General features: G+C 38.3%; 1 protein-coding gene across 2 annotated transcripts; it reads right to left on the bottom strand.

Moving 5' to 3' along the window:
• Positions 1-1,121: 1,121 nt before the first annotated feature.
• On the bottom strand, positions 1,122-19,549 carry LOC145775111 (nck-associated protein 1-like). 2 transcript variants are annotated; one of them, XM_082586318.1, is made up of 27 exons: positions 19,362-19,549; positions 18,080-18,190; positions 15,238-15,330; positions 14,755-14,811; positions 13,275-13,417; positions 12,354-12,444; positions 11,975-12,112; positions 11,601-11,703; positions 10,615-10,720; positions 10,284-10,410; positions 9,882-10,018; positions 9,523-9,664; positions 8,737-8,868; positions 8,163-8,308; positions 7,709-7,961; positions 7,212-7,354; positions 6,904-7,035; positions 6,405-6,526; positions 6,174-6,267; positions 5,548-5,693; positions 5,262-5,359; positions 4,637-4,730; positions 3,345-3,427; positions 3,157-3,237; positions 2,773-2,862; positions 2,308-2,532; positions 1,122-1,995 (listed from the first exon to the last, which is right to left on the bottom strand). In XM_082586318.1, exons 1-27 carry the CDS (start codon positions 19,485-19,487, stop codon positions 1,741-1,743), a joined length of 3,468 nt encoding a protein of 1,155 aa, XP_082442444.1. In that variant the 5' UTR covers positions 19,488-19,549; the 3' UTR covers positions 1,122-1,740. The 2 variants fall into 2 exon arrangements, with proteins under 2 accessions (XP_082442444.1, XP_082442443.1); XM_082586317.1 differs by lacking the exon at positions 4,637-4,730 and adding an exon at positions 3,927-4,020 and having other exon boundaries at positions 19,362-19,547.
• Positions 19,550-20,815: the final 1,266 nt, after the last annotated feature.

The following is a 20,815-nucleotide window of genomic DNA, read 5'->3' on the forward strand; positions in this document are numbered from 1 at the left end:
TTAAACCTTCCGCTGCTGAAGGTCCCTCAATTGGTACGGCTTGCAAGAGATTTATTACTTGCATATAAATCTGTAGATGAACCAGTATTCAACGCTGTTCTGAAACATTTCGTTAAGCATGCATCCCAATGGTTGAGCCCTAAAAACGTTGCTTTAAGTTCTCCACGCTGAAGCTCCGCCTTTTGCTGCTGATGCGGCAAGACAGAAAAGTTTTCCAAGAAACGTTGATATCGAGCAGACGCTTTTGAAGCGTGACAACTTAAGTGATTTTTTCTCCGAAGAAGGTAAGATGGCTCCACGCATTGCATGTTTTTCATCTCCATCAGTGTTTTTGCGTATGATCAACAATCGAGGAACAGAGCGCTTTATTGGCAGACTGAAACGCGATGTGAACGGCTTGAATCGAGATGACCAAGACGATTTGGCCAAAACAGACTTGCGCATTTGTGCTGCTTTGCACAGTATGGTGTGATAAATAGTCCCATTGAACTGTGTTGTGTTGCTGAATGGTGGTTTTGTTTGATAGATCTTTGAACGAAATGATCAAGGGTTTAAAGTTAGCTAGTATTAGTAATTGCAATATGCAATTGCATGTAAAAATCAATGCTGAGGTATATAATCAATTGTAAATACAATATGCTAGACTAACTACCACTGTACTTAATTGTTAAACAATGTGGCGCAGCACAGCAACTTAACAACCGAAATAAAAGCGTCACAGTAGCAAAACTGTCGTGTTTCTCATATTTTTGTCCAAAATGAGCAAAAACATGTTTTTTCAAAATAACTTCTTTTCTGTTGCAGTTAGCGTTTCATATTGTATTGACAACAAATGGGAAATCGTCCCTTCCGGTCATTTTGGCACAAGTTCCAAGTCTCTAGCTCTTGCCATATTCGTGATAAGGCCAAAATAGCAAAAATCCGCTAGCTGGCACATCAAGATGACGTCATAATGAAAAAATAACGTCATTTTTGAAATCAGTGACGAAAATCCATTCAGAATTTGACCCGAACCTAATTTTTCTGAAAAGTCGCCTAAAAGTGGGACACCCTAATATCTATAGTATCAGTTGTATGCAACTCTATGCGACACGCATTAATATGCAGTGTACAGTACAAGCCAGTTTTCTTTGTATTGTATTTGTGATTAGACAAGGATTATAATATACGTTCATCCAACAAGCAAAGCGAAAAACTGGCGGGGAAGGTGATGGTTCCACGAAGAACAAACAACGTTGAATGTTGCACACAGTATTTCGACATATTCAATGATAGCCCAGCCAGCAAATTAGACCTTTTTAACATTGATTCAATGTCTTCAGACGGACTGATTTGTTGGCTGGGAGGTCCATGAGAGTACCCAGACAGCAAATCAGTGAGGAGGATTTGTTTTTTGGGTAGAAGCCGACCGCTAATAAAAGCAGGAACAAGATTGACGTTTAAAGGCGAAGGATCTCAAATAAAAACACAAGTTTCACTCGATGAACGGTTTGAGTCGAATTTACATCACGTTGATTGTACTGTAAGAAGGCCATGCAACTGCAATACCTTCTTTATCCCTTTTTTTCGGAGGACGTGACGGAATGGCTCGCCTAATTTCCATAGCAATTAGCAGCAAAGATACAACACTATTTCAAAATGAAGCAACAAAATTTATATCAGCATGACGTGACGATAAGTCTGCGGCTTGAGGCGCTCACACGCCACAACGCTTCTTGAAAGTGCAAGATAAAATACTAATCAAGCAGGGGTGGTCCCAGCCTTCATTGATTCCGCTCTGGAAACAGGAGCAGTTGTTTTCGTAGGCTGCATTCTTCGGACTGCGTGGTATGAGTTTCGAAGGAGGACATACGGGAAGCAAGACTCGAGGAGATCCATGGTCAAGAAAGGAGAAAATCGAACAATGCGTTCAAGAAGTAGATACACGGACTCCCGGTTGCGAGTGCTATTCTTGTCATTTTCTTGACCAAGTTTGAGGAGACTCGAAGATGCCAACTAAAATGTAAAGTGTATTAATTTGAAGCTTCAAACAAGCAAATTGTCGTACTTTGTTTAGAGTTCCATATTGATTTGTATCAAGATTGGCTGCGTGGTGAAAAGGCTGGTACGACCTACGAAAGGGCGTTGACACCTACCGGGTACAAACCACTGTTGTATGGGCACAGCCTAAAGACTTCCCCGAAAGTGAATGCGAAAATGAGCTTTCTTGCCTTTTAAGTCCAGTTAATCAAAATTTTCACCACCTCAGCATAAGCCTGGACACGACAGCACCAAATTTGATAACAAATGATGCGTAAACGAGCTTACCGCAAGGAATTCTTTGAGCCTATCTTCAACATTACCGCGATGCACGGTGAACAATGCAGCCGCAACATGATTGATAGCTCTGGCCAGGCAGTGGCAGTTATTCGAATGCGCCACCAGCTCTGCACGGAAGACTGACTTCTCATCTCTGGCAAGCACAGGAATAGAAACAGCCATGAAAACCATCAAGAGACATGAGATCTTATACTCCTCATCAGCATTTTCAACCTTGAATGAAGTTAAAAACATTAATGAAGTCGTTTTAATTGCAAAAGACATTGTAGCCAGTGCTGTGAAGTCGGAGGAATTTTGGCGTGGTCGGAGTCTGCCAGTTATAAACCGAGGAGTAGGTTTCGTATACTTTTCGTCCGACTCCACAGCCCTGATTGTAACCACTAAATTCCAAAGTTTTCCGATTCGTTTACATTTAGGTTTTGTAAAAATTTTGAATCAACAAAGACTTCTCACCTTTTGCGCGGCGAGAGCCGTGCAGAGTGTGGGATCAATCTCACAGACCAGACCGGATGCAGTTGCTAGCTCGTTCACGTTCATCACAACCTGAAAGCCACGCATGACAAACCGAGGTGAACTTCTTCAACCGAACGTCACCTTGCGTAACTTGATGCACAACAATGCTAAATTTCTTGCAATCTTCAATCAAGTACGGAACAGACACTTAACAAAGTAAACAGCTAAAAAAGCCCTGGTGTTGATTTATCCATCTTCAGTAAACGATCGTTGCGATCGTTTACAGAAGAAGAAGAGTAAACGATGATTTTAAAATGCGACCTTACTAAGCGCGATAGTTATAGATGCGCATTTTGGTAACCAAACAATTGCTGATAGCGATACCTTAATGTCAGTCTCTCTCATGATGTGGTCTTTGAAATCCTCAATCGATGCGATAAGGAACGGAATCCGTTGCTGAAGAACCTGAAAGCAACACCAACCGATGATGAGCGGAGATATGTAGCACGACTATCAACAGAATGAAACAATTTCATTACAGTTTAATGAAATCGATGGGCGTAACAACTCACCCCGTTCAGCGCCTCCTGCGCTGTATCACGAAACGAAAGAATGACTCCGATGATTGTCATGCGCAGTAGAATATTCTCCACGCCTGCGTCAAAGCGATACTTGGATTAGCGTTGAAAAAGATTTACAAAAACAAAAAATGCGATAAAAAGAAGATCACGCTGTGGCGAGTTAAAAAGGTCAATTGAAGGTAAGTGCAACAACCCACTGTAGGCTACATGCGGTCTTGCTTGCTCCTTTACATGAAATAAAACTAACTTGTTCGTATGAAACAAATTTGATTCTGCAATTTAATTAAATCCTGGGACAAAACATTTTTTTACACTTTGATAAATCTGTGCAATTAAAAATTCATATTTTCTCAGCTTCGTCATCCAGACGTGCAAGCGATAAAAAAAACTGCAATCAACGTTGCTTTAAAATCGCTTAACGTTAATTGATAATACAATTTTGCAAATTAGAGCATGGCCATTAGTTGGTTAAGCACCGCGGTTATCAAACCAAGTCATTCTATGTTAAAACAACGTATTTAAACATCACTCCGACATCCAATGACGTGGCTTGACAACGGTATGTTAAATTACCCTCCAATCTTCTATAGAGAGTTGTCATTTGGTCAGGTTTGTCAAAGTTAGTGCGCAACGCCGTCAAGGTCTCCATGTTTTGCACAACTGATTTCTACACAAACAAGCATAAACTGCAGGTGTCAATATGAACACCTTTACGTTGATCCAACGTTTAAACACGTAAAATCAACAAAAAAGACATCCTTGATACCTGGGGTTTTGTTAGTTCAATTGCCAAGTAGAAAATAAACAAAAAATGAGTGAATGTCGGCAAAGAGCACAGCAATGCTGTTAGACCCGTGTTTTACCCAGCCAGCAAATCAGTTTTTTTACATGATTCAACGTCCACAGACGTGACGTGTGTCGATGTTGAATCAATGCAAATAAATGACCCATCAGCTGGCTGAATAGTTATGGCTCCAACGAAAAAAGAATGCAAAAATGATAAGTATCCGAAGCAGATCGGTCAAGTTGTTGCTGGTTTGTTAGTTACCAAATGTTAAGACTGGTATACTGGTCATTGCAAGTTGCACTTCCACCACATCGATGATGAATGCAAATGGATGTTCATCGTTTTTTGATCAAGTCAACAATCGCAAATGTTAGGCACAGCCAAACGGCTAACTTGATTACAATTTTTCTAAATTTGACGTAGCTTTAACGTGATCAGACGCTAAACCAACGCAGTTACGTCAGCAAATTTCAAGCAGTGCAATGCAGCGAGGTACCGTCCAATTTGTTGCATAGATCGCTCATGACGCGGGGCTTATGAACGCTGGTTCGAATAGAGGTGAGAGCGGTGGCATTCTGGATCACTGCACGCTATGCAAATAGTTTGAATAATGAAAATACAACACTTGTTCAATTGATGCAGCCGCCATCATTGCATTTTCTTATGTTATCGCAAAAAGACACGGACGATAATAAAAGACGAAACACTTGAATCCGTTTCGCTGTGCTAAGCAGGACACACGTCAGGCCTCAGTTGTCCGCAGCAATGGGCGGACAAAGGCAATCGCAAAAATCTCACCACAATGAAACCCCCCTCTGGTGATTCAATCCCGGCAATGAATTTAGAGTTTCAACAATTTCCTCGCAGCATAGCGAACAAAGAATGAAGTGTTGAAATAAAACATTCTCATGGACGATAGAACCAAGTGGAATTCGAAACTTAATAGCTTAAAAATTAAATATACATAATTATATAATCGACGTATTAGCTGCTCGGCTGCGATCAATCTATAAAAAAATTATCTTTCTGCACGGTAATTAAGAATGATAAGAATAGCCTGATAAATTCGTCAATAGAATTGTTTCTTGTTGAATAAAGTGAGCGAGATTAAAAGTGCTGACCTTGATCTCCGTGACCTGGCTGGCTATGTGCCAAACGAGGCTCTCATTGAGAAACTTCATTCCATAAGGACCAATGATCTGGGCCAACGCGCGCAGCTCTGCAAGGGAAACGAGAAGGCAGAGTGAGAGTGACAAAACACATTTGATCTTATTTTATCATCAATAGGCAGATTCGGTGTCAGTCGTTTTCTTTGGAGATGAAAGAGATGTCAAAATGCATTTGAAAAAATACCAAATCAGTGCTTATAATAAATTAAAGTAAACGTGAAAGTGATGTTGTTTCTACCTTGGACGTTTGAATAATCTTCTGGATTAACGGGAGGTTGGTTGCTTGAGGAATCGTGAGCGTTCGACATCTTGACAAAGTGTCTTCGAAGCTCCGAGAAGACGATGTTTCCTGAGCTCACCTGCCTTAACATCACCTCCAGGTACCTGGATGGAAATGATGGAAATTAAACTCGACGGGGAGTTTAGGTTAAAAAAATGTTGGGGGTTATATTGGTTCTGATTTGAGCAACTGAGGACGAAGATATGCCGTTTGTTTTACTATCACAAATCGGCGATATTTCTCGAACTGCATCTAATGGCTACTTGAGACTAGCCAGTATTTGGTTTCACTATCAAAGGCACACAGAACTTCCTCTCCACATGATGGACGGAGGATGGTACCATAATTGTGTTGGTTGAACCATGGCGGCCTCCTACATGCACAAACCAAGCCAACATGCAAGCTTCAACTTTGACTAGAAGCTGATCTGCAATGCTTGATAGCAGTTTTTGTGTGTGATTTTGAGCTACTTTTATACTACTGTTGCCACGTCAATATTGACTTGTGTTGGACATCCAAGAAGCAACAATGATAAAAACGCAAGATTTGTCATTTTTGTACAGCTTCACAATACCACATCTCACCATTGAGTGTAGAGCGTGGTGATGGTGGTTTCTCCATGGCTGTCCATCATTTGGCTTTGTTGGAGCAGCACACTGTTGAATATGCGGGTCACGTCTGAAAAAGTAGATGGAATGTTACTTTGGCGTCCACCGTCCACATATCGTGGTCAGACTAAGTCTACAATGTGTGGTGGACCACCCGGCGCGACAGGGATGTAGAAATATCGGAATAGAAGTTATGCAATTTCTTACCCAGATGAACATAATTCTCAACAGTTTGCAGCACTGCCATGTAAGCTCGCAGCTTCGAAAGCAATTCACTTGGTTTCGCTATTTCACTTGTTTCTTTATTGTAAGTCATGGAAACCAGTGTTCTGCAATACACAAGTTTCGGTTAGTATTGTTAATTTTTCAATAAAATAGAGCACGTCAGTTTAATTATTACGTAAGATCAATATCGTTGAGTATAAAGCCGTAGAGTTTGTTTTTTTTAATGTTGCGAATAAGCCACGGCAGTGTGTATGGTCGATGTACATTGTACACATGTACAGCCTGAACCGGAAAATATCAAACAGTTTCGTATAACGAAACTCCAATGTGTAGAGACCCAAAAACGAGAGTGAAACCCTTTTCAGTTTTACTTTGTCAAAAGGATACAAACTGAAAGAACTTCAAGATTGTTTGTGATAGAATAATAGAAGAGGAATCTGTGTGGTTCGAGACGTTGGATGCAAAGATATACTCGTGCTACCTGGCGAATCGTGTTTCCAAATGAGCGGTTAAGTATTCCTTGGGCGAGAAAGTGTGCTCCCAGACAACGAAGTTAGGCCGATAGTTGATGGCCGCACATATCTCTGCCAATGCCAGGTGGTACTTGTCCATCCTGTGGAACAAAACCGTTAAAACACATCTCAATGAATGACGTTTCCACCACCTTGTAACTTGCCGGGTAATCCAAGCCAACATTTTGTGAACGTCATCAAATCTATATGGAGTCGTATTTCTCTATGCGGTCAAAACAGTTACTGTAACATTGCTATAATTGGGAATATTCAGCACCTGGTGACATAGAGTCGGTCCTTCCTTTTGCTTTCATCACCGGGCTTCCCTGATTCCTGTGCGTTAGTTTTGGCTCCTTTTTTCGCCTTGGCTTTCTTGGCTTGGAGTTGCTTCACATGACCTGCGGCTTGTTTCGGCAGCAGCTGAAACACAAAAAAAATAAGTTAATGATCAAACGAGAGGAAGTGACAAGCACATGTCCCAGATTCACTGGTCGAGAAAAAACCATCCACATAAAATTATTTCTTAAACAGCATGGGGAGTTTTGAATAGAAAAACCCAGGCCATTTGAAGTAAAAGTAGAAATACTTCACTCATGTGGTGCGTCAACAATTTTTGAAGTTTTCATAGCACTAGTATGAATATTGAATATTATATACGTTCATCAACTGGTGACGTTCTTCAACTGCTGACGAAACTTGTAAATTCCCTTTCGAGTTTCCTTGTGCTATTGTAGTTTAAAATTAATCGACTCCTGGTTGATCGCCACGACTTGCCTGGTCTGCCAGTTGGCAGTGCTCAGTGGCGATGTTGAAGAGGAGGTTCCTTGCCTCCTTCGCCATCTCATCCAGGAACTGGTTGACGGAGTTGAGGGCACGATCTCGGATGTGAGCTCTCTCCTCCGGACAGAAATCGACCACGGAAGAAATGAAGTGTCCGCAGACGAGAGGAAAGGCGATGGTGAAGCGAGATTGTGCAGGGAGCTCGAGACATCGCTTGAATGACGCCGAGAAAAATGTCAAGTAGAAGCTGCGTGGGTCAAAAAGAAAACGATGAATAGCAACAACACCGTTTGCAGAGAAAAGTCTTCTTCAGTCAGCATATTATTCCTTTTTTGCATTGATTCAGCGTATGCAATATTTACAAAGATAAAAAAAAATACGTAAGTTATCAAAGCACTCGCTGTCAACAACTAAGACCGACTGTTGGTCTCAAGCTATAAGACCTTACCTGAGTGTTGAAAGATCAGATGCTTCTTCAATCATTTCATCCAACTCGTCGACCACACGACAGTGGAAGGCAACCGTGTTCATCAGGCGACCCAATGACGCGTTGTCTCGAAGACTCAATGCTGCCTTGCTGACGCTTGTGTACGCCTGGAAGTTTTGCGAATACATGTGATCAAACCAACGAATGTGTTAGCAACAGTGGAATACAGATTTATTTGAATTGTTTGAAAAAGCAATAGGCGCAACAAAGTTGATTTTTAAAAAATATTATATTACTGTGCCAAATATAAGCACTTCTAATACAGGAAAACTTCATTTGTCCATTAATTCTTTGTTTGATTGAATTTAACTGGTGTTTTTCTAAAAACTTGATAGCTAGTACTTCAATCTATAATATACAAAATCAAACTTAAGATTGAAAGTACAAATCCGATAAAAAACTTGCCCAAACAAAGGTGCAAAGTAACAAGCCGACAAAAGTATGCCAAGTTGGCATTGCCAACTAGCAGACAAAGAATACGTTGGCCGTATGACAAAACAACAAAGAAACAAAAAAATTAATCAACTCTTCCAACCTGCAATCTAAACCAATCCAGACGCATGGCCCGAAAGTCAAACAATTCCTTCTGTTCCACTTGTTTGATGCTTAATGACGTCATCGTGTTCACCACTGACGTCATAATCACTGATTCGTCTTCTGGACAAACCTAGGAAAGATACAACAGCTAAACAAAGACAGAAAGAAAGTTGGGCGTGCTAGACTCAAGAAAATAAATGGAACGCTTCTGATTAAAGTTTAATTAAACGGCAGGATTCAGGTGGCAAAAGTTGCCGCCTGGCGATGTGAAATGATGTCAACAGTTACTTTTTCTAGATCAGGAATAGGTCGACAGCTACAAAACCGAAAAGAAAGCGACTGATGATATTGTTTGTTTGTTTTATTATCTTTATCCTGCATTGCGGGAAAGCGGACTTGAGCGCTATGCATCGGTGTACGCCTTCCGACGTACACCTGACCCACGCTGCAGCCGACTGCAACGCCTGTTTCCGGTTGTCTACTCTACTTATGACTTAAATTTGGTACTACCCATTACTCGAAATCGATCACTGGGTAGAGGCAATTATCGTAAAGTTTCTTGCCCAGAGAAACAACAGCAAGTGCGGGTGGCTGGAGTCGAACATGCAGGCTTTCGACTGCGAGCCCAACGCGCTAAGTACACTACGCGCTAAGTAACTACACAAAGTAATTAAGTTTCATGCCTCACTAATAAAATAAAAAATTACTGCAAACTATCAAGAGCTTAACTCAGACATTTGTTCTACGTCGTATAGCTAGCGGGAAACACACTAAGCAAACTCACAGAAAGGTTTTGCACAGCTTCATTCAAGACAACGGAGTCATATCCGTACATGTACTGAACGTAATACCGCTGCACCACCTCGTCGTACCGACGCACCAGCAAACGGAGCTCTTCCATGTAAAAGAGCAACTCCCCCAAATGGCTGTAGGAATAATAATGTTTACAAAGTAAGTCCACAAAACTTATGCGCACAAACCATATCCACTGGTTGTTAAACTGGAAAACAACAGTACAAACAAATACTGTCTCGTACAAAACTTGAATGATTAAAACTTTGAACTCGCTTTTAAGCCAGATATAGACCTATGCACGTTATCATCAATTGCCAATAGAAGTGTGCTGTGTTATTTGTAACTTACCGGTCAACAAAATCTTCAGCGTTGACTTTCTTGATAAAGTTACAGGAATGTCTAGCCAGCCAAAGTACTTCGTAGCGAGTGTAAGACAAAGCCATAAAGACGAACAAAGTCTTCGGCCCCAGCAAGCCAGGTTGATCCTGAAGGCAAAAACAATTGGTGTGTGAGTGAAATCAACATATTAGGAAATAAACACTTATACATTTGAATATGCCAGTCTATCGGAGAAACCGGCAAAGAGTTACAAAAGTAACACCACATGGACCAGTGCAATGTGATCAGTTTTTCCGTTGTTTTAAATAGATGGCATGCTTTAGTCAAAAGTGATGTCAGACTCCAACTTGTGAATGTTGATAAATTCTGTTTTGCACATGGGTTTTATTCCAAGAAAGGATTGCATCTCACCGCAAGAATGGCTACAAATTCTTTGAGTGACGACCGCAGGTACTTTCTCTTCTCCCTGTGCGCCTTGCCAGCTTGCTGAGCGGATATGTCTCGGCACTCCTTCACTTCAGACACTTTCTTGTTGTAGCTTGATAATAAAATAAAGGACTCAATCGATGAAGTAACTGCACTGATGATATTGCAAAATCTTAAGCGCAAATGCAAAGTAAAATTTATAATGGATTTAAAAAACGGATTACTCTCTCAACCAAAGATGTATTTTCTTTAGTATTGCACTTCCAAATGAGCTACCGTCGATCGGATCAAAATAGTTTTTGCAGCTGAATCTCACCCCTTAACGCCAGAGAAAATCTCTTCGGCGCTGCGATGTATCATGATGACCTCATCACGAAATAACGTAAGACAGAAACTCGATTGCAGAACCGGCTTCCACAACCCTGCCAACGTAAAGTAATGCATGTAAGCCCGGTGTGGTGAATCAAACAAATGATTTCATTCAATACAACAACATAATGGTTTTGCTCCAGCAATGGATAGTAAAATAAATGCAGTACTATATTGTGCAATGTGCATCTTTATGTTAGACCCTAAGACAACAAACTATCGGCTTGGTGTTAAAACTTCGTTTTAAAACAATGATATAGGTTTGGGGTTCATAAATCTGTTGTTTGAATCCCTCAAAAATAGAGTGATTTCCTTATAGATAAACACATCAATGGTGCTGGATACTTTGACAAATCAAGCGTATGCTGTACACAATGGTAACAAACCATCATGAGTGGTATTCAACTTTATTGAACCGTGGCGGCTCAAGTTGTACGAAAACTAGGGTTGCCAGCCTGCAGTCTGCACCCTTCCACATAGTTAGCTTTTTGGGCCTTATGCATTGTATCATAACAAACAAGACGAACTGGCATGTTTGAAAATGTTTTGTTCGTCTTTTTTAATTCTGCAACTTGTGGCAATATGCAAAATTTAATACCAGAGAGCAAAAAGTCAAAATTTGTTTGAAAATTTGATTTCTAACAAATTATTTTCCTCGACAATCAAAAAAAGTTATAATGGGTTACAGATTAACATATTCACTTGATAAATTTGTTTGCATTAAAAAGTTTAGACTTTTTGAAATGTCAATCCGGCAACTCTGGTCGAAAGGGAAAAAAGGCATCCGGCAGCAACAATCGAGCGTCATTGAAATCTGACCTCGCCGTCGGTTGCCGCCAGTGCAACTATCCAATCAGTCATTATGTACTCGCTGAAATTACGTTAGGTTTCATGAGCTAGGCTGCAGTGCAGCCAACTAATGAACAAGCTTACCGGCCGTAGCGTTTTGATTAGAAACTAACGAAGCATGACAGAATAGGTAGCCGAAGTATATCCATCTGTCTATGCGCTCCAAGTCCATATATTCGCATTGCATCTGTAAAGAAATACATGTTGTTTAAATACATTCGTTCATGTTGCAGCGAAGGAAAGCTATCTCCTCCTTAGATAAAACGGCCCGTAAACACAACACGACAACTGAAAATTAAGTTTTAAGAAACATAACTTTATTGCACTAAATATGAATAAAACTTTACTAGTAGTTTCTACAGCAAAAAAGAAAGGCTTAGTTTGCGCAACTTGCGCTGTAACATAGGCCTAACTACAACTAGTGTACAGCCGCTAACCTGATAACTTTAAAAACTAACCTTATCAGTTTGCGCCGGGTTGAGCATCTGAGCCGGGGTGGCCACGACATTGAAAAGGGATGAAGATCGCCAGTCTTCAGCTCCCATGTTGCGTTGCGGATAAACTTGAAGAAGCGACAAAACAGCGGCGTGCATCGACTGAGAAGAGATCAACACTATTTTGGAGTTTATTATGAGAATATTCTACCAAAAAACATCCGGGTTTCTTTGTGGTAAACCCTGTGATGTGCAATGCCACGATCAAACGTTAGGCTGGTGCAGTTTTAAGTGTGCTGGAACCAAACGAGAATTCTTTGACTTTTAAATCGACATTCCAAAATACGGAGTTGATGAATGATATTTCAGAATTGAATACACAAAGAAACTTTATATAGCTTACCCTGCTGTGCGCCGCGTAATCCTCCATCAGCTTTTTCAGTGGATTCTCATAATCCACAATTAACTGACCCAATCTTGCAAAATCTTTATCCCTGCAAACATAACGAGTTCAACCATAGCGAAAGTTATCGTTTTATTGTTCGAACTAAAGTTTTCGGAAAGAAATAGACGGTACTAGTTAGAACAAGCGGTGTACCAGCACGCCAATAAATAGGAAAAAAACTTCAAGGGTTTGAAATGTGGATGAAATGTTTGCGCAAAAGGGTGCCTATCTCGCAGGTAGCAAGATCACAACATAAAAATGAGTGCATACTTCAAGTAGCGAGATATATGACACCGGAGATAACTTTATGCTCTGTATACAACACTGTCTTAACATTGCAAAAAAAACTTGCTCAAGATGAAATTTTACTGCACAATAGCAGCTTGCCAGGAATTTGAATAAATTAAGCGCTGCACCATAAGATGGTGCTGTGAATTCTAAATCTAAACTGAACAATGAGACTCGGAAACTAAGTCTACACAATGAGAATAGGAAACATACATAGATGATGATTTAAATACTGTGCATTTAAATAAGCCGCTGAGATAATCGACAAACAGTGGCACTACACAACAGCATACACTCATCTAAAGCAAAACATAATCCAGTCCATATGCATCAACAAATCAGCTAAATCGGAAAAAAATCTGTTGGTAGCTATCCAAACGGTAGTTGACATGTATAGGCAAATACTACAGAAAGGAAACTGGATCCGTTTCTGGCAATAACGGATTTGTGATGACGTAGATTTGGTTCAATCGGCAAGTTACTTTAGATAATAATAATAATGTGTAATGTGTAGACCTCTGAATATCGTATCTCCATGAAGTTATGGAAAGTTAAAGTTCTACCACAATAAAAGCTTAAATCGAGTCGTACATCTTTCCGTGGATCATGTCGTGAGCGTGGTCGTACAAGCCGATGATGGCTTTGCGATCATCGATGCGTGAAACGATGATCATGAGCGAGACATAGCGCACCATCAGCTCCAAAAAGTTGGCTGTCAGATCGTAGTTCACCGTCTGAAAAGAAAAGATTACGCCTGCCCGGGTGAAGAGTCGTCTTATGTACATTTCTGTTAAAACGATGTAAATAACTAACTTTTGTTGGCTAGGTTGGTTTAAGAAAAAACTCATGGACTTGTAACTTGAAAAAACAAACAATCAACCCACATTCCTCGATTGATCAGAAAATACGCACGGCCACATTTTTAGTAAATTACCGTCAATTCTTCGGTAAAGTGACATATTTGAAGTTGAGATTTTTGGCGTGGCAGCGAGCTTGTATTATAAATGGATGTAATACACAGCAAAGAACTTATATACATCGAGGAGTAAGCGTTAGTCCTACATTTATGCCGCTGGTATTGAGTCAGCTATTTTTCAAACTAAGCTATCAGACCATCTTTTGAAGCCACGATTATAATTCATAACTGGCATATCATGTCACAATATCAACACACATCCAAACAATACGCCACAAGAGATGCCTCAGGGTGGTAAATTATTACGAAAAAGTCAAAATATGACACCAGACGAATTGCTTAGCCGCCAAGCATTCTATCGCAATGCAACTTTTGCACAGGACCACCACTGAGCAAACGTGGCACAATGTCATACTTTGATTTTTGCGATATCTACACGACGTTTCGCAATAATTGGGTGTTTCGATCATTGGCCAACATTGCAATAATTGCAAACTAGCCTGGTCTAAAAATCGTTTTTCGTCGTTGTCTTGATTTGAACAAATTGGAGAAAAAATTCAAACTAACTAATTGTGAAAAGACAGTGATTGAAAGAACCGACCACACTAAGACATCTTGGTTCGCCTGTTGTCGATGGTGCCGTAGCCAGTTAAATATTTTGGTTTGAACATGTTAACATTGCTACAACTACTTGTAAACACAAAAATTCTAGTAAATACACAAAAACATCAGTAGGCCTAAGGATATTCACAAACGAATACAAAAAGATTATAAATTAATGGGCAAAACGTCGGAATACTGCTCGTCCTTAACTGCAGAGGAAACACACGGATCAATCTGATCCCAAATGTGCAATCGGTTTTTAGCTGATAAAAGATGAATCGGTTACAGCTTGATTTTGAATTTAGCGGCTTTTAGGCTATCAACGAGAGATTCTGCTTGGGCAAACCTCCTATAGGCATTCCAACATTTTGATGATTTCGCTTATCAACCAAAAACATGATTTCAAAATTACGCTGCTAAATCCACAAGACATTTTAAACTCTTAAGAGACAATGATAGAAAGAAGTATGACACAAAACTCTCAAGAATGCACCATTTGTAACGAAGGAATTGGACTAGAAATTGTCCAGCCTTGAAGTGTTGAAAACTTACAATATCCAAAAATATGGAAAGGCTGTCGAATGTAGCCAGAAGTTCCATGTATTGATCCTATGCAAACAAATATAACTTACAAGGTTAAAAGAAAACTTTGCCCATATTAAGAAATGTATTAAAATAGATCTAACAATAATAATAAATATATATATAAAAATAGAATTACCATACTTCATAATTTCTACATCTACTACACGTCCAGTCAATAACTTAAACAATGTAATCTATTGTGCCCATTACAACTTTAAGAATGTAATTATTGCAAGAATTTCATACTGTTTCAAAGACTAAAATAGCATCCCTGAGTTTCCAAAACGCTTACTCAAAAATCATCGGTAACTTTAGATTTTCTGTCAGGAACAACCAAAAAATAATTTCAATATGTCTAGTTAACTTTCAATTTTAACAAAAATACCAATAACAGATCCAATATTATAAAACGTTCAACACTTTTGAATAAATTACTGCAGCAGCACTTACTCTAAATTCCATGACATCAACAAATGTGTTGTAATAAATGGACAGGCCTTTGAGAATATCATTTTTGGCGTTGTTGACACCAGCCAACTGATTCTGAATAACAAAAGTTACAATCAACAAGTGAATAAGCAACATGCAATCTAAGATTAAAATAAAATACATTATATAAGTGCTCAAGCAACGACCATTCTTATATACAGAAGCAACATTATCTAAAAACACTAGCAAACTTAAGTAGGCCTAATAACTTGTAGCAAATACAATGTACAGAACAATAAGCAACGTTGAAAAATGACACCAGGTAACGCAATGAATTTCAAGGCAGTAAATCCATAACAATGTAGGCAATTTTCCACAATATTACCCATCTGTAGCCGTCAGATAGCATACCGATAACATGTTTAAGAGCTTTTATGGAGCTTAAAAGGGAGCATAAGAATTAGAAATATTGGTATTATAGACATTTTGACATAAACCACACCCAGCAAAGCTTCTAAATACATGCAGAACAGATAACAAAAAATAAAATGGAAAAAATAAAATTACTGAAGTTTCAATGTCCATAATTTAACAATAAAATATAACCATGTAATTATGAATTTTGAACAAAACTGCTTTAACTTGACAAGTTATGGTGCACTAATGCAAATAGAAGCAAGCTTCTACTCTTTTCAAGTTGTGGTAAATATGTACAAAAAAAGAGTGAGAGCTGAACATTCTCCATATCATCAAATGTGCAATAGTAGTTGAAATATGTAACACAGTTCACATCATAAACATGTACATTCCTTTAACACAACATTGCTGATATTTATATCAACAAACATACTTTATCACCAGTATTTTAACAAGCACAATAAATCAAGTTAAAGAGTATAAAGAAGGCTCTTCTACAACACTGCATCAATTCACAATACATAAGCATTCTATGTGCAAAATACACATGAAAATTCAATTCATATCTTCTATTGATGACCATTAAAACATGAGACATTGAATGCATGACAATTGGCAAGCAATCCAAAGTTCATACTTACAGACTGTTCATGGCGTTGGTGAAAAGAAATAAAACAAATTTGTTAGTGATTAATCAAAACATGTGACAACACGTTGATTGCTAGAAAGACACAGTAGATAATATTGTGACAAAAACTAAATTGGCAGACATAAACCGGAATGGTCCGTTTCGGTGAGTCCGATCCCTATCAGGTGATTTTTTCAATTTTTTTTTTAATTATTGGGTACCGTAGCCTTAATTATCATTGCCGTTTTAGGGTTAGGGGTTAGAGGTTAGGAACTCACCAAATCGGACTCACCGAATATTAGCAGATCCGACATAAACATATAAAAATGGTGCTGAGCTATGATTACGAGTGTTAAATGTCACCATCTTACATACAAGAAATAAAAAGTTTCAGAGGTCTGGCTAGCAGCCAAGTATGAGCTATTAACCACATGCAACTAGCAGTCATAACATGAAACAGTTTATCATAAAACTGATAGGCCCATACTTTGAATGTATTGCTGACTAATGACCATCATGGTAAAGGTACTACACTGTACTTTGTTTTAAATACTAATAGTACTTTCCCCACAATCTATATTATAAAGTTCAAAAGCTTCAGTGAAAAAATGAATTTGTCAGATAAATATTACAATATCTTAGATTACTACTTGGTGGATACAAAGCTTTTTTTTAAAATAAATGCTGCACACCCAAAACTATGCTACATGAATGCAAACTGTCCTATAAATGTAGTCTACACTTTAAATGAGCACCAAACCCACTATCAGAGGATGAAACTTGAATGCATGAATTCGCTACAAAACTACTGCAGTAAAGTTGTCGCTATACTAGGTTAAATATAATGAACAGTAATCTTGACTTACTAGTCTTTTAACCACATATTTTATCCAATTATACTCATATAGATTATAATAGACTAGAGTGTATGTCAAAGTAGTTTTGTGCACTGTGCACTTATTAGCTTCACTCCATTATCTTGATTTGAGCACTAATAAAAATGAACTGATACCAAACTCAATATTTTCTTGATCTGAAAGCCAAGTTTACTGGCACAAAAGTAAATATATGTATACACTAACTGGCAGGCCATTGCACAAAATGCACATTCAAAAACTGCCAAAAGCAGAACATCTATTTCAACAAGTTTAACACTGCCTAAAAGGAAGCCAAACCTTTAAAGAGTAAAATGATATACATTCTCACTTTTATGCAGTTTGTCTCATTCTATGAATCCAACACAGCTCACATGTTTCAATAAGTTTTTTTGCGATTTAGAGTCATTTAGATTACCGCTAAAGTGCTACAACAAAACTCAATCATTAGAACAGCAGGCTACAGCCTTAAAAAGGGTTGTAGCATATCTCTTTTGAGCAGCGTAGCCTACTGTTCATAATCATGAGAGAAATCTAGGGCTATAGTTAAACGGACGCCACTCAATCATCAATGTGATATGAATGCTTCAGAAAAAATTATCAACAACACATCAAACAAGTTAGTTTCCGAAATTATAGGGATTTTTTTACTTTAAAACTAAGCCAACTACAAAACAAATACATCAACCATTACATTTTTCATACACAACTTTTTTAAAAGTTACTTTCTTCAACTTCACATGTATGACTGTTTGCACCCATATGCCATAGCACTCTTTATTGTGCAAGTTATTGCTTGAAGTAAAAAAAAAACTATGCTTGTTATATCCATGAAAATATAAATAGAAGGCCCCAATAAAATACTATTTTTTTAACCACTTGAGCTAAGTAATGAAATAAAGCGTAATTCTCTGTTTAAAGAAATTCAATAATATTCAAATACCTGATTACTTCTTATGTCAACATGGGGAAATTTCCTAACAATGAACTTTACTCCAGACTCTAGTGTCTTATCCGTTAAAAATGATGGCTTTGATCGAGTGTCACTGCATGCCTGAAACATATGTGTTTTTAAATAAGAAAGTTTGCAACCCCGAATCAAATGCACTAAACTTTACAGCAAATATCCATACATGCAGTACTAATGTAGCCTACAATATGTGTGGATAGATATTGTATACACTGATTGAAATCATCATTTAAAATAACACAGATATTAAATATGATACTGTACAGGTAAATGATAGCTTAAATACAGATTTATTGATTTTTATATGCAGCATGCCATATATTATTCAACTTGGTAATCACTAAAACCTGACCATAGAACCGACAAGGAAGAAAGTAAAGCATGAGCTGTAAGGGGAAAAATTGTGGGTTTTAAAAAGTAAATCATTACACAATTATTAAGGAAAAAAGAGAAGCATGAGTTGTAAAAAAGTTTATGTTTCGAAAACTGGAAATTAAAATTTCTTCCTTGTCGATTCTACGGTTATTGGTCTACCATTCAACTTCCACCAAAGGTTTTAAGTTCGTTTTTATTTATATATGAAATAAAACAGTTTATTTTAAGTGCATGAAAGTTGCATCAAATATGATGCAAAGGCAGAAATTTGTATTTTATATTAATGGAATTTCTACTTTTCCAGCCGAATAATCATCAGATATAATTTTGAACTGTTTCAGCTAAGTTATCACTATATAAAAGCCTCAAACTCTTGCCAATAAAATTAAGTATAGTACACTTTTTGACCCCTTGAACATCAAGATAGATTCATGGCCTGTATAATCAAAATGGATAAGGATGATGAATTAATCATCTAAATTTCAAACATTAAATCTTGGTGTTTCAGAGCAAGATAGTTTATTAGGCCTACTTGAAGTTACTCGTCTCATCATAATTTTTGACAGATGTCCAAATTGTCCATGGTCTATTCAATGCAGCAGTTGTAAAAAAGTTGATCGTCAAAAGTTAACTGTTATTTTTTTTATGTGAAAATTACATAATAATAATAATTATTTGTTGCATGGGTAGCATGGTGCACTTGTAATATATTAACTTCATTTGGTGTTCCAATTGATGTCCAAGTTTACTTGCTTTGTTACTGAACAAAACGTTTCACCTTGACGTCTCATCAAGTTAATACACCAGCACATGAGTCTATGTTAGGGATAACTAACTGAATAATTGTTAGCAATTAAAAAATTGAAATAGATTTCCATACTTTTTTTATGTTGTAAATTCGTGTGAGCATGCCAATGGCACGGTTGTTTAGAATGAGAAGCTTTTCAGCTATCTTCTGTTGTCCTGGCACTACACGCGACATCATGCCTCTGGTAGCAGAACGCATAATGACGGTGATATTTACGAAAAAGATTGACGAAGAAAACAAATATTAACCCAAATCGACGAAAATTAGCTCAACAGCGCTATGTCGAAAGAAGGAATCAATCATGGATGACTAAACAAACAAAATGGGAGCGTCTTCCTGGTTAGAGAGTTGCCATTTAATAAACTATAAAGTAAAAACAAAATTTTTATTGAAATTTTTATTCTGCCCAAAGGTAAGCGCAAGTGAAAACTCAGTTGGATTTCTATTTCAATCAATCATCTTGATAAGCAACTCAAACTTGCATTTTTTTACGCTGCAAAAAATAGAAACAATTAAATAAAGATCCATTTCTTTTTTTACAGATTACCTACGTATGGCTCTTTGAGGTCTGAAGTGTGCCTGTTTTCAATCATAAAAATACAGTAAGCCCAGTGCTGTATTCAGGGCCGGATTTAGCTGATGGGGGGCCCGGGGAACTTTTAGATCGGGGGGCCCCCGTGCAAAAATTTTTCAAGCCTACGGCGCAAAAAAACATCTCTGCGTCTACAGTCTACAGTAGCATCAGTCCAGTACTGCACAGCATTTTGCAGAAACTTTAAAGGCCAAAAGGAAAACAATAACACAAAATCACTTTTATTTCACATAGGGGGGCCCAGTGGCGTTGACAGGGGGGTCTAGGCAGTGGCGTAGCTAGGAAATGTGCCGCCCAGGGTGGATTCAGATTTTGCCGCCCCTTCAAAAAAGAGCATGTGAAAATGAAATTTTTTTAATTGACTTAAAGTGGAATTATTGTATGTTTTAAACCAGTAGCGTAGCCAGTAACTTTGAAAGGGGGGGTTTTAAGGGCCGGCGGGCGAAGCCCGACGGCGTCCTCGCCAAAGACGACACCCAGCGGCGGGGGTCTGGGGGGCCTTCCCAGAAAATTTAAAAAAAGTTACTTTGGATTTGGTGCATTCTGAGAGCATTTTCAATAAAAATGTGGGTATAAATCTCCTAGTATAAATATTCCTGTAATATGGTGCTGTCCGGTGGCATAGCAAAAGGATAAGATCATGTTTTCTTGGGAATTTTTCGGTAACTCAATAAAGCTAAGTCTCTATGTTTTCTTGTTGTTAATTCCTGGCTGAGATATTTGAATGTTTGGTATTGGCAAAACTCGCTCTTTTAATGGAGTTTCGTTTTAAATTAGGCAAACTTTTTTTTAGAGAGATAGAGACTGAAAGCATCATTCTCAATATCGTGACGTCACATGCGTGCCAAAGGGGAGTTGTAACCCTCAAACCCCTCCATTGGCTACGCCACTGTTTTGAACGTTGCCATTCTGTTTGCTTTTATTTTCCGTGTAG

The sequence above is a fragment of the Aplidium turbinatum genome, chromosome 8 (genome assembly GCF_918807975.1).
Source record: "Aplidium turbinatum chromosome 8, kaAplTurb1.1, whole genome shotgun sequence".
Lineage (NCBI taxonomy): Eukaryota > Metazoa > Chordata > Ascidiacea > Aplousobranchia > Polyclinidae > Aplidium > Aplidium turbinatum.

Excerpts from the sequence above, each read along its gene's own strand:
- LOC145775111 (XM_082586318.1), bottom strand. The coding sequence starts at position 19,487 with ATGCGTTCTGCTACCAGAGGCATGATGTCGCGTGTAGTGCCAGGACAA. Across the intron at positions 13,418-14,754 it reads TTTCCATATTTTTGGATATT|ACGGTGAACTACGATCTGAC; the intron begins GTAAGTTTTCAA and ends TTTTCTTTTCAG. Across the intron at positions 9,665-9,881 it reads GCTGAAGATTTTGTTGACCG|CCATTTGGGGGAGTTGCTCT; the intron begins GTAAGTTACAAA and ends TTATTCCTACAG.